The sequence below is a fragment of the Hemitrygon akajei genome, chromosome 3 (assembly GCF_048418815.1).
Source record: "Hemitrygon akajei chromosome 3, sHemAka1.3, whole genome shotgun sequence".
Taxonomy (NCBI): Eukaryota; Metazoa; Chordata; class Chondrichthyes; order Myliobatiformes; family Dasyatidae; genus Hemitrygon; species Hemitrygon akajei.
In genome coordinates, this window is record NC_133126.1 from 105,033,158 (window position 1) to 105,046,723 (window position 13,566).

The 13,566-nt window shown below is 40.9% G+C and overlaps 1 protein-coding gene across 2 annotated transcripts in view; it reads right to left on the reverse strand.

Annotated features, from left to right (window-relative positions):
* Positions 1–13,566, reverse strand: part of LOC140725279 (solute carrier organic anion transporter family member 2A1-like) — a 282,196-nt gene that overhangs the window by 237,238 nt on the left and 31,392 nt on the right. Inside the window, exon 2 of one of the 2 annotated variants that reach the window (XM_073040546.1) lies at positions 10,630–10,767. The exons of the other annotated variant lie outside the window; for it this stretch is intronic. Coding sequence (XP_072896647.1) covers positions 10,630–10,767 — 138 coding nt within the window. The remainder of the gene's footprint in view (positions 1–10,629; positions 10,768–13,566) is intronic. 2 annotated transcript variants of the gene reach the window in all.

The following is a 13,566-nucleotide window of genomic DNA, read 5'->3' on the forward strand; positions in this document are numbered from 1 at the left end:
ATTATAGCTTCACATGATGTAGATGTTGGAGATGCCAAACCTATTAAACAACACCCATATAGGATGAACATAGAAAAATGTGAACTTGCTGAGAAAGAAATTAAATATATGTTAGAGAATAATATTATTAAACTTTCTAACTCGAATTGGAGTTCACTCTGTGTTATGGTGCCAAAACCAGATGGTAGTATTAGGTTTTGTATGGACTATAGGAAGGTGAATGCTGTAACGAAAACAGATGCATATCCAATTCCTAGAGTAGATGATTGTGTAGATAAAGTTGGTAAAGCAAAGTTTCTGACAAAGATTAATTTATTGAAAGGGTATTGGCGTGTTCCATTAACGGACAGAAGTAGAGAGATTTCTGCATTTGTAACTCCATCTGGGTTATATGAATATAATGTTCTTCTGTTTGGGATGAATAATGCCCCAGGTACTTTCCAGAGGATGATTAACTCTGTGATTCAGGGATTGAAAGATACTGATGCTTATATTGATGATTTAGTGACAGGAAATGATACTTGGGAAGCACACATTATTGCGGTGGAGAAATTGTTTGAAAGGCTTTCAAAAGCTAACTTAACTATTAATTTAGCTAAGAGTGAATTTGGACATGCCACTGTGACTTACCTTGGTTATGTTGTGGGTCAAGGTAAGGTAGCTCCTGTTCAGGCAAAAGTTTGGGCAATTTTAGAGATTCCCACTCCAACGGGGGAAAAAACTCTCAGAAGATTCTTGGGAATGGTAGGATATTATCGAAAATTTTGTAAGAATTTTGCTAATGTTGCCCTTCCATTAACTAACCATTTGCAGAAGAATGTGAAGTTTGTGTGGACAGTGCCTTGTCAAGAAGCATTTGAAAAATTGAAAACAATGATATGTCAACAACCTGTGCTCAAGGAACCTGACTTTGAAAAACCTTTTTCATTAGCTGTAAATGCTAGTAATGAGGCTGCAGGAGCAGTATTAATGCAAAGGAATGAGGGTGATGAGGTTGATCATCCAGTAGCTTACTTTTCTAAGAAATTTAATAAGTATCAAAGAAACTATTCAACAATAGAGAAGGAATTGTTATCTCTTGTTTTAGCTTTAGAATATGTTGAGGTATATGTTGGTACAACTCAAAAACCACTTATTGTTTACACTGATCATAATCCGTTAGTTTTTCTGAGTAAGATGAAAAACAAAAACAGAAGATTATTAAATTGGAGTTTGATGTTACAAGAGTACAATATTGTGATAACTCACATTAAAGGTAAAGATAATATGGTTGCTGATTGTCTATCTCAATGTTGAATGTACAATGTAATTTTTTTTATGGAGTGGTTTTTTTTACAATTGTAACACTCCTACTGTATTGTGAGTTGTAAGATGTTATATGATGATACTGTATTGTATATTGTGTATGTTATAAAATTTATACATTTGTTTTTCTTGTAAATAATTGTTAAAATTTTTGTTCTTGACAGACAAAAAAATTTTTTTTGGAGGGAGGTGTTACGTACCCGTGACACGTGACTGTGGTGTACTTGTCACGTGACAGGTGCTGAAGCTATACTGGACTTGAGGTAATGGTCTTATGATGGTGGAGTGATGTCATTTTCCCACCAGTAGAGGTCATGTGACAGGTTTTTTTTAACAGGGTATAAAAGGAGGACCCCTCCCTGTGAGGAGGGGCAATTCGTGGCTGGATTTGCCATGTTGACTTCATGCCACTGTGTGATTTAATGTTATGACGCAGTTTAGTTGAAAGATGAAGTTTTATCTAATGCCTAAAGTTTAAAAGGTCATTGCCAGCAGTTTCTTTATAATACTGCTAGTTGAGAATCAGTGGAGAGTGAAGATCGGAGTTCGGGAGTGAAAAGATCGAGGAAAGTCGATTTCGACGGCGAAACGGGTTCGACCTTGTTTGATCCTCATTCCGAAGGAATTCGTTAACTGTACTCGTGTTAATCCCTGTGAATAGCAGAAAGGATTGAGTACAGTGTTGTAAAGGAAAGGTCAGTGCCTTTAAGCCGTTTCATTTCATCTTCGTAAAATTCTTAGTGGGAAAAGTAGTTTGACTGGGAATTGCAACAACACGACGTGAAAGAGAATTTAAATCGTCTTAAAAAGTCTCTCCCTTAAATGGACTGTAAGAATTTTGAACTTTTGCAACATCGTTTTAAGAACTGTTTAAGCTTCATTGCTTTAAGAACTGTTTAAGCTGCCGCACAGCAGCTGATTTCTGTTTACGTGAGTGGTTTGTTTACTTTTGAGGGTTTGTTTTCAGTGTTTAATAAATGTGTTATTTGTTATAAAAACCCCTGCCTCACTCATATTTATTGTTGCTTGAATCCATAACAGCATCATTTCTTTTAATTTTCAGAGTGCTAGGCAGCTGCTTAGAGGAGGCCACCTAATGGGGAGCGTGAGTTGGAAGAGCAAATGTGTAAGGAGATAGCAGATATTTGTAGTAAACACAAGGTGGTGATTGTGGGAGATTTTAATTTTCCACACATAGATTGGGAAGCTCATTCTGTAAAAGGGCTGGATGGTTTAGAGTTTGTGAAATGTGTGCAGGATAGCTTTTTGCAACAATACATAGAAGTACCGACTAGAGATGGGGCAGTGTTGGATCTCCTGTTAGGAAATGCGATAGGTCAGCTGACAGATGTATGTGTTGGGGAGCACTTCGGGTCCAGTGATCACAATAGCATTAGGTTCAATATAATTATGGAGAAGGACAGGACTGGACCTAGAGTTGAGATTTTTGATTGGAGAAAGGCTAACTTTGAGGAGATGCGCAGGGATTTAGAGAGAGTGGATTGGGTCAAGTTGTTTTATGGGAAGGATGTAATAGAGAAATGGAGGTCATTTAAGGGTGAAATTATGAGGGTACAGAATCTTTATGTTCCTGTTCGGTTGAAAGGAAAGGTTAAAGGTTTGAAAGCGTCATGGTTTTCAAGGGATATTAGAAACTTGGTTCGAAAAAAGAGGGATGTCTACAATAGATATAGGCAGCATGGAGTAAAGGAATTGCTCGAGGAATATAAAGAATGTAAAAGGAAACTTAAGAAAGAGATTAGAAAAGCTAAAAGAAGTTACGAGTTTGGTTTGGCAAATAAGGTGGAAGTAAATCCGAAAGGCTTCTACAGTTATATTAAAAGCAAGAGGATAGTGAGGGATAAAATTGGTCCCTTAGAGAATCAGGGTGGTCAGCTATGTGTGGAGCCGAGGGAGATGGGAGAGATTTTGAACGATTTCTTCTCTTCGGTATTCACTAAGGAGAAGGATATTGAATGGTGTAAGGTGTGGGAAACAAGTAAGGAAGTTATGGAACCTATGACAATTAAAGAGGTGGACGTACTGGCGCTTTTAAGAAATTTAAAAGTGGATAAATCTCCGGGTCCTGACAGGATATTCCCCAGGACCTTGAGGGAAGTTTGTGTAGAGATAGCAGGAGCTCTGACGGACATCTTTCAGATGTCATTAGAAACGGGGATTGTGCCGGAGGATTGGCGTATTGCTCATGTGGTTCCATTGTTTAAAAAGGGTTCTAGAAGTAAGCCTGGCAATTATAGACCTGTCAGTTTGACATCAGTGGTGGGTAAATTAATGGAAAGTATTCTTAGAGATAGTATTTATAATTATCTGGATAGACAGGATCTGATTAGGAGTAGCCAGCATGGATTTGTGCGTGGAAGGTCATGTTTGACAAACCTTATTGAATTTTTTGAAGTAGTTACGAGGAATGTTGATGAGGGTAAGGCAGTGGATGTAGTCTATATGGACTTCAGCAAGGCCTTTGACAAAGTTCCACATGGAAGGTTAGTTAAGAAGGTTCAGTCGTTAGGTATTAATGCTGGAGTAATAAAATGGATTCAACAGTGGCTAGATGGGAGATGCCAGAGAGTAGTGGTGGATAATTGTTTATCGGGATGGAGGCCGGTGACTAGCGGGGTGCCTCAGGGATCTGTTTTGGGCCCAATGTTGTTTGTAATATACATAAATGATCTGGATGATGGGGTGGTAAATTGGATTAGTAAGTACGCGGATGATACCAAGGTAGGAGGTGTTGTGGATAATGAGGTGGGTTTTCAAAGCTTGCAGGGAGATTTATGCCGGTTAGAAGAATGGGCTGAACGTTGGCAGATGGAGTTTAATGCTGAGAAGTGTGAGGTTCTACATTTTGGCAGGAATAATCCAAATAGAACATACAGGGTAAATGGTAGGGCATTGAGGAATGCAGTGGAACAGAGAGATCTAGGAATAACAGTGCATAGTTCCCTGAAGGTGGAGTCTCATGTAGATAGGGTGGTGAAGAAGGCTTTTGGAACACTGGCCTTTATAAATCAGAGCATTGAGTACAGAAGTTGGGATGTAATGTTAAAATTGTACAAGGCATTGGTAAGGCCAAATTTGGAATATTGTGTACAGTTCTGGTCACCGAATTATAGGAAAGATATCAATAAATTAGAGAGAGTGCAGAGACGATTTACTAGGATGTTACCTGGGTTTCAGCACTTAAGTTACAGAGAAAGGTTGAACAAGTTAGGTCTCTATTCATTGGAGCGTAGAAGGTTGAGGGGGGATTTGATCGAGGTATTTAAAATGTTGAGAGGGATAGATAGAGTTGACGTGAATAGGCTGTTTCCATTGAGAGTAGGGGAGATTCAAACGAGAGGACATGATTTGAGAGTTAGGGGGCAAAAGTTTAAGGGAAACACGAGGGGGTATTTCTTTACTCAGAGAGTGATAGCTGTGTGGAATGAGCTTCCTGTAGAAGTAGTAGAGGCCAGTTCAGTTGTGTCATTTAAGGTAAAATTGGATAGGTATATGGACAGGAAAGGAGTGGAGGGTTATGGGCTGAGTGCGGGTAGGTGGGACTAGGTGAGATTAAGAGTTCGGCACGGACTAGGAGGGCCGGAATGGCCTGTTTCCGTGCTGTGATTGTTATATGGTTATATGGCTGCTGATTTTTGGGACAAGGTTTGAGGAATCAGGGTATTTATAAAGCTTTGAAATTTGGATCATCTGGCCTTTCCTAACGATGACTGTGAACAAGCCTTAGCCCTAACAAGCTAAATAAGATCTGAGACCTTGGTAAAAGTTATCTGAGAGCTCAAATCTCCTGGGGTGTCCAAACATTTGCATGGTGCTCCTTTCCTTTTTTCTCTCTAACATTGTACAAAACTAAAATAATACACTAATCTTGCTTAAAATGTTGAAAAGGATGTTTCATCTTTAAATTTCTGACTTTTGGAGATCAGTTCATCTTCTACTCACTTAACTATTAACAGTAACAGAAAGTTTGACCAGAGGTGTCCAAACGTTTGTATGCCATTGTACATAAAACTGAGGTGCAAAGCGACTTGGGAATCCTTGTGCAGGCTTCCCTAAAGATTTATTAATCTGTGGTGAGGAAGGAAAATAATGTTATCATTCATTTCAAGAGGCCTAGAATATAAAATCGAAGATGTAATGTCCAGGCTTTATAAAGACCTGGTGAGGCCTCATTTGGAGTATTGTGAGCAATTTTAGGCCCCTTATCTTAGAAAGGATGTGCTGAAACTGGAGAGGATTCAAAAGAGGTTCATGAAAATGATTCCAGGATTGAACTGCTTGTCATTTGGGGAGTGTTTGATATCTCTGGACTGAATGAAGTCTCTGGACTGAATTCACTGGAATTCAGAAGAATGAGGGGAGACCTCATTGAAACCTATCAAATGCTGAAAGGACTTGATAGAGTGGATGTGGAGAGGGTATCGCCTATGGTGGGAGTGACACAGCTTCAGAATAGAGGGGTCTCCTTTTAGAACAGAGAGAAGGAGGAATTTCTTTAGCCAGAGAGTGGTGAATCTAGAATTCATTGTCACAGGCAGCTGTGGAGGCCAAGTATTTATATATGTTTAAGTCAGAGGTCGATAGATTCTTGACTGGTCAGGCATGAAGTGGTACAGGAGGAAAGCAGGGGATTGGGGCTGTGAGGAAAAATTCGATCCACCACAATGAAATGGTGAAGCAGACTCGATGGGCCAAATGGTTTAATTCTGCTCCTATAGATTAAGGTCTTATGAGAGTTCTCTTATGCAATGTTTCATCTCTTGGTTGTTTAACTTTACATACTGATGTAAAGTGAGGATTAGTTCACAAACAAGGAGGTGAAATAAATGGATTGAGAGACCATGAATAGTGAGTGATCATGGGGATTAGTATTAGGACTCCAGCAGTTCACAACCTTAATGAGGGATTTGGGAGGACCAATGAGATGACCAGACTGAACACTATAATTTGGAAAATATGAAATCATCTAATTTGACTTTTCTTTTTGCTTATACCATCAGGCAAGAGGTAGAGGAGCCTTAGGTCTCATACCACCAAGTCCAGGAATAGATATTACCCACCAAACATCAGGTTCCTGCAGATAACTTCATTCACCGCAAAACTGAATTGATTCCACAACCTACACACTCACTTCCAAGGGCTCTACAACTCATGTTCTGTATTATTTATTTACTTTTATTTTTATTTACACCATTTGTATCTTTTGCATATAAGCTGTTTGTCAGTCTTCGTTTCTGTACAATTTTTCATAAATTCTATTGTATATTTTCCTGTAAATACTTGCAAGAAAAACAATTTCAAGCTTGATGGTGACATGCAAGTTCAAAGTAAAATTTATTTTCAGGGTACATACATGTCACCACATACAACCTTGAGATTCTTTTTCCTGCGGGCATACTTAGTAAATCTATAAAATAGTAACTAACAGAACAACAAACTACGCAAATAAAAATCCACAGCATATTACAGGCCCTTCGGCCCACAAAGTCATGCCGAACATATAACCTACTCTAGAAACTGCCTAGAATTTCCCTTCCGTATAGCCCTCTATTTTTCTAAGCTCCATGGACCTATTTAAGAATGTGTTAAAAGATCCTATTGTATCTGCTTCTACCACCATCGCTGTCAGTGCATTCCACACACCTATCACTCTCTGTGTGAAAAGCCTACGTCTGATATCCCCCCTGTACCTACTTCCATGCACCTTAAAACTATAGTAAACACAAAGTACACTGCAGATGCTGTGGTCAAATCAACACGTGCAAAAGCTAGATGAACTCAGCAGGTCGGGCAGGTTCTGTTGAAATGAGCAGTCAACGTTTCGGGCTGCGACCCTTCGTCAGAACTAAAGAAGGAGGGGGCAGGGACCCTATAAAGAAGGTGGGGAGAGGGTAGAAGGTGCCGGGTGAAAAACCAATCAGAAGAAAGATCAAGGGGTGGGGGGGGGAAGCAGGGAGGGGATAGGCAGGAGAGGTGAAGAAGGAATGTAAGGGGAAAACACTATGAACACTATGGGTAGTGGAAGAAGACAGAATCTTGAGAGAGGTGATAGGCAGCTAGAAGAGGAGGCAGAGTGGAAGTGGGATGGTGGAAGGGAGAGGGAGGGAATTACCGGAAGTTGGAGAATTCGATGTTCATACCAAAGGGGCTGGAGACTACCCAGACGGTATATGAGGTGTTGCTCCTCCAACCTGAGTTTGGCCTCATCATGGCAGTAGAGGAGGCCATGTATGGACATATCCGAATGGAAATGTGAAGCAGAGTTGAAGTGGGTGGCAACCAGGAGATCCTGTTTGTTGAGGTGCTCGACGAAGCAGTGCCCCAATCTGCGTCGGGTCTCGCCGATGTAGAGGAGGCTGCACCGGGAGCACCGGATGCAATAGATTACCCCAACAGACTCACAAGTGAAGTGTTGCCTCACCTGGAAGGACTGTTTGGGGCCCTGAATGGTGGTAAGAGAGGAGGTGTAGGGACAGGTGTAGCACCCTGTCATCACCCTCACCCTATCCTTCCGTCACCACAACAGGGACTGTTCATTTCAACGGATGCTGCCCGACCTGCTGAGTTCATCCAGCTTTTGTACGTGTTACCTTAAAACCATGCCCTCTTGTTCTAGCCATTTCAGCCCTGGGAAAAAGCCTCTGACTATCCACACAATCAACGTCTCTCATCATCTTACACACCTCTATCAGGTCACCTCTCATCCTCTGTCACTCCAAGGAGAAAGTTCACTCAACCTATTCTCATGAGGCATGCTCTCCAGTCGAGGCAACATACTTGTAAATCTCCTCTGCACTCTGTCTATAGTATCTACATCCTTCCTGTAGTGAGGTGATCAGAACTGAACACAGTATTCCAAGTGGGATCTGACCAAGGTCTTGTATAGCTGTACCATTACCTCACAGCTCTTGAACTCAGTCCCATGGTTGATGAATGCCAACACACCATATGCCTTCTTAATAACAAATGCAAATATAAACAAATAACAATAAATAACAAGCATGAGATAAAAAGTCATTAAAGTGAGACCATTGGTTATAAGGCCATAATATACAGGAGCAGAATTAGGACATTTGGCCCATTGAGTCTGCTACACCATTTCAACATGGCTGATCCAATTCTCCTCTCAGCCCCAATCTCTTGCCTTCTCCCCATATCCCTTGATGCCCTGACCAATCAAGAATCTATCAACCTCTGCTTTAAATATACATAAAGACTTGGCCACAACTGCCTGTGGCAAAGGTTTCCACAGATTCACCACTTCCTGGCTAAAAAAATTCCTCCTTATTTACATTTTAAAAGGACGCCCCTCTATTCTAAGGCTGTGTCCTTGGGTCTTAGAATACTCCAAATAAGACCTCACCAGTGCTTTATAAAGCCTCAACATTACATCCTTGCTTTCATATTCTAGTCCTATCAAAATGAATGCTAACATTGCATTTGCCTTCCTCTCCACTGACTCAACCTGCAAATTAACCTTTAGGGGACCCTGCACGAGGTCTCCCTAGACCTTTTGTGCCTCAAATTTTTTGTACTTTCTCTCCATTTAGAAAGTAGTCTACCCTTTCATTTCTTCTACTAAAGTTCATGGCCATACACTTCCCGGCACTATAATCCACCTTCCATTTCTTTGTCCACTCTCCTAATATATCTAAGTCCTTCTGTAGCCTCTCTACTTCCTCAAAACTACCTCCACCTATCTTCGTATCCTCTGCAAACTTTGCAAGAAAGCCATCAATTTCATCATCCAAATTACTGACATATCACATAAAAAGAATCAGTTCCAACACAGACCCTCGTGGAATGCCACTAGTCACTGGCAGCCAACCGGAAAAGGCTCCTTTTATTCCCACTCAGTGCCTCTGCTTTATCCATGCTAGAATCCTCCCTGTATTACCATGGGCTCATAACCTGTTAAGCAGCCTTATGTGTGGCACCTTGTCAAAGGCATTCTGAAAATCCAAGTACACAACATCAACTGATTCTCCTTTATCTATCCTGCTCGTAATTTCCTCAAAGAATTCCAACAGATCTGTCAAGCAAGATTTCCCCTTGAAGAAACCATGCTGTCTATGCCCTATTATTTGCTTCCAAGCACCCTGAGACCTCATCTTTGAATATCGACTCCAATATCTTCCCAACCACTGAGGTCAGACTAAATGGCATATAATTTCCTTTCTTCTGTCTCTTTCCCTTATGGAAGAGTGGAGAGACATTTGCAATTTTCCAGTCTTCTGGAACCTTTCCAGAAACTAGTAATTCTTGAAAGATCATTACTAATGCCTCCACAGTCTCTTCAGCCACTTCCTTCAGAACACTGGGGTGTACACTATTTAGTCAAGGTGATTTATCGACCTTCAGACCTTTCAGTTTCCCAAGAACCTTCTCCCTAGTGACAGTAACTTCACACATTTTATGACCACTGATAACTAGAACTTCCACAGTGAAGACTTGTGCAAAATATTTATTGAGTTTATCTGCCATTTCTTGTCCCCCATTACTACCTCTCCAGCACTGTTCTCGTCTCATGTATCTGAAGAAACTTTGGTGAGCTCTCATGCTAGGAAATGCTGACTCATACCATCATCATGGAATGTAGTCATAGAATGGGGCCATACTGTAGCACGGACCCAGACTACACTCAAGATCCATCTTCCAAGAGAAAAGTCCAAGAACACAGGCAGAAACAATCAGAGAACTGACTTCAAGCATTGTCAAAGGCACTTTCACAGTTCCAGGATCAAAACTGCGATAATCATTGAGGAATATTGCTCAGGAGTCCCAATGCAGGTTATCTACCTGAATCACTAACCAGTCCCTTGCCACCATAGCTGCTGCATGGCACACCAAGTTCCTACAGCAATTTGTGTTTTGCTCCGGGTTCCAGTATCTGCAGGCACTTGTGCAAGCAGAACTGCTGAAAAAAGCCATCTAGGACTTCTACACTTTCACTTTCTACAAGCTGAACAAGAGAACTATCTCAAATCACTGTTCAAGAGAAGTGAATAGAAACGAGCATGAGAAATATTACCCATGTGATATGGACCACAGACAGGTGTTGTACCAAAGAAAAGACTAACATGAAGATCCCAGAGAAGCAACAGACATTGCCATAGATGAGGACTTATCAGCAGCACAATGTTAGTGATGACTGGCAATGCAGTGTGCATTTGTGAGCAACTACAAGCCAAGGCTCTGTATAGAAAAACACCCTCAAGCCTCATATATTCTTGGACTGAAATTCACTATGTGCACTCTGATTTGATGCCAACAATTCTGGTGCCTGTTTAGAATTAATTATACCTCATGTATGCTTGACAGGATTCCAGATGAGAAACTGGACATTCCAAATTGCCTTTCGATGGTGGTGATGCTGCTCTTGAAGTAAGAACTGTACAAGAGCTGGGCACACTGCAACATCCCATGGCAAAAGACAAAGAGCTGCACAAAAATAAAGAAAAGTTAGTAAGGGAACTGTGTCACCAGACAAAACAGTCACTATGTGGGGATAACTTTAACACTCACAAAATTATTTTAAATTGATAGTTGATTTTTTTAAAACACGAGTCCAACTGCAACCAGAGGGTCAGGTCAACAGCAACTGGTCATTAGAACTGATGTCTCATATGAAATTGAGCTGAAGTATAACAAAGTTGGGATGTTGATCATTGGGGATAATATACGGGTATTGGTTACTAGACAGAAAACAGATATCATTGTGGTTTTTTAAAGTTTTTATATAGACACATACAGAGAATGGAGGAATATGACTTGTACAGACAGGAACGATTTAGTTTAATTTGGTATAGATATCTTGGAATGTGCTGTTCTGTTCTTTGTTCTATGTAACAAAGTAAGAATAAATGGTCAATGTTTGGGTTTGGAGGCTGTGACAAATGCAGCAACACAGGGATTTATGCTTGGACCCAAACTTTTTAAAGCTAAGTTCATGATTTGGATGAGGCAATTTAAAAGTGGTGCTTCCAAGTTTGCTGATGGCACAAAGCTGAGATGGATGTAGAGAGGCTTCAGGAGGACATAGGCAAACTGAGTGAATGTGTGAAAAGAAATGAAACACCCAGAGCAATTTTAAGATGGTGATAGTTTGAAAGGTATCAGTATTTGAAAGTATACAAGACAAATCGGAAGGCAAATTACAAGTTAAACTTTGATAGCATTTCAGTACAAGAGCAGAGATGTTCTTACCTCAATTACACATAGCTATACCTGCAATATTGTGTTCAGATGTGGTCACTTGACTTCCAGTGAATTGGACAGATACACATGCAGGACATACAGTATCTCCAACTGCAGCAGCTTTATCTTTGGGTTTGAGCTGGAGCAGCAGGTGAAGTTATTGTGGCAAAGTAAACAAGGCTGAGGATTTTGTAACTGGCATTAAAAGGGAGATGTCACATTGAAGCATCTGTGTGTAAAGGCAGCATGGGAATGGGTGAAGGTCAGCCTGACTCGGAAGTACAAACAGGCAGTCCAAGAGTCATTTTCACTTGCTAGCAAATGTTTCCCCTTTGAATACTGCTAGGCATAACGATTCCTCAGTGAAGTGCAGTTAGAACTGGAGAGTGGATCCAGAAATGGCTCAAATGTACAGAAGGGCAACAGGAAGGACAAATCAGAAATAATGACTGTGGATTGATCAGCTCAGGGAGACAGGCCATAGATGAGTCTGGAAAGGTGCCTAACTGTACAGCAGCAGAGCATCCCGACAGGGAAGGTGAGTTGTTCAATCACTTGGGTTGACAGACAGCTAGGAAAATGTTAAGAAGCAGGGTGCCAAAATGTAGTAAAATTAGGATCTCCCCAATGCCATATGCTAACATTTACAGGAAAAGGAGCTCAGAGACCACAAATCTTGGGAACAAGTCTTACTCCACCATTCCATCATGGCTGATTTATTTTCCCTCTCAACTCCGTTCTCCTGCCTTCTCCCCATAGCCTTTGAAGCCCTGACTAATCAAGAACCTATCACCTCCATTTTAAATATACCAAATGACTTGGCCTCCACTTGTCCATGGCAATGAATTCCACAGATTCACCAACTTCTGGCTAAAGAATTCCTCCTCATCTCTTGTGTTTAATGGACATCTCTCTACTCTGAGGCTGTGTCCTCTGATCCTAGACTCCCCCACAATAGGAAAGATCCTCTCCATATCCACTCTATGCCTTTCAATATTTGATAGGTTTCAATGAGATCCCCTTCATTCTTCTAAGCTCTAGCAAGTACTGGCCCCGAGTCATCAAACGTTACTCATACATTGACACTTTCATTCTCATGAACCTCCTCTGGAACCTCTGTAATACCAGCACATCTATTTTTAGATAAAGAGCCCAAAATTGCTTGCAATACTCCAAGTCCGGTCCGACCAATGCATTATAAAACCTCAGTATTATGTCAAAGCTCTTATATTGTAATCTTCTTGCATTGAAAGCTAACATTGTGTTTGTCTTCATTACCACCAGCTCAACCTGAAAGTTAACTTTGGGGAATCCTGACAAGGACTCCCAAATCCCTCTGCAACTCTGATTTTTGAACTTTTTCCCTGTTTGGAAAATAGTCTCTGGCTTTATTCTCTCTACCGAAGTGCATGACCATACACTTCCCAACACTAGATGCCATATGCCACTTCTTTGCCCCTTCTCCCAATCTGTCCATGTCCTTCTGTAGACTCCCTACTTCCTCAACACTACTGCCCCTCCATCTATCTTTATATCATCTGCAAACCTGGTCACAAAGCCATTAATTCCATCATCCAAATCAATGGCATATAATATAAAAAGAAGTGGTCCCCATGCCAGCCCCTACAGTACACCACTAGTTACCGACAGCCAACCAGAATAGGCCCCTTTATTCCCACTCTTTGCCTCCTGCCAGTTAGCCAATCTTCTATCCATGCTAGTATCTTTCCTGCAAATAACATAGGCCCTCATCTTGCTAAGCAGCAACTGATTGGACAAAATGCGCAGGAAAGTGCTTTAGATTCCTGAGACAACTGGGGTCTTGTACATATCACATTAGTTACACCACAGTGGAGCCAAAAAGAATTAAATGGAGGGTGGGTGGAGGGGTCTCTTTTACAACACTCATGTTTGCACAAACAATTCTGAAATCGATTGAATTTTTTAAATTGCCCATCAGAAAAACCCAGATTAATAGAATTATAGAACACTACAGCACAGAAACAAGCCCCTTGATTCATCTAGTCCATGACAAACTAGTAA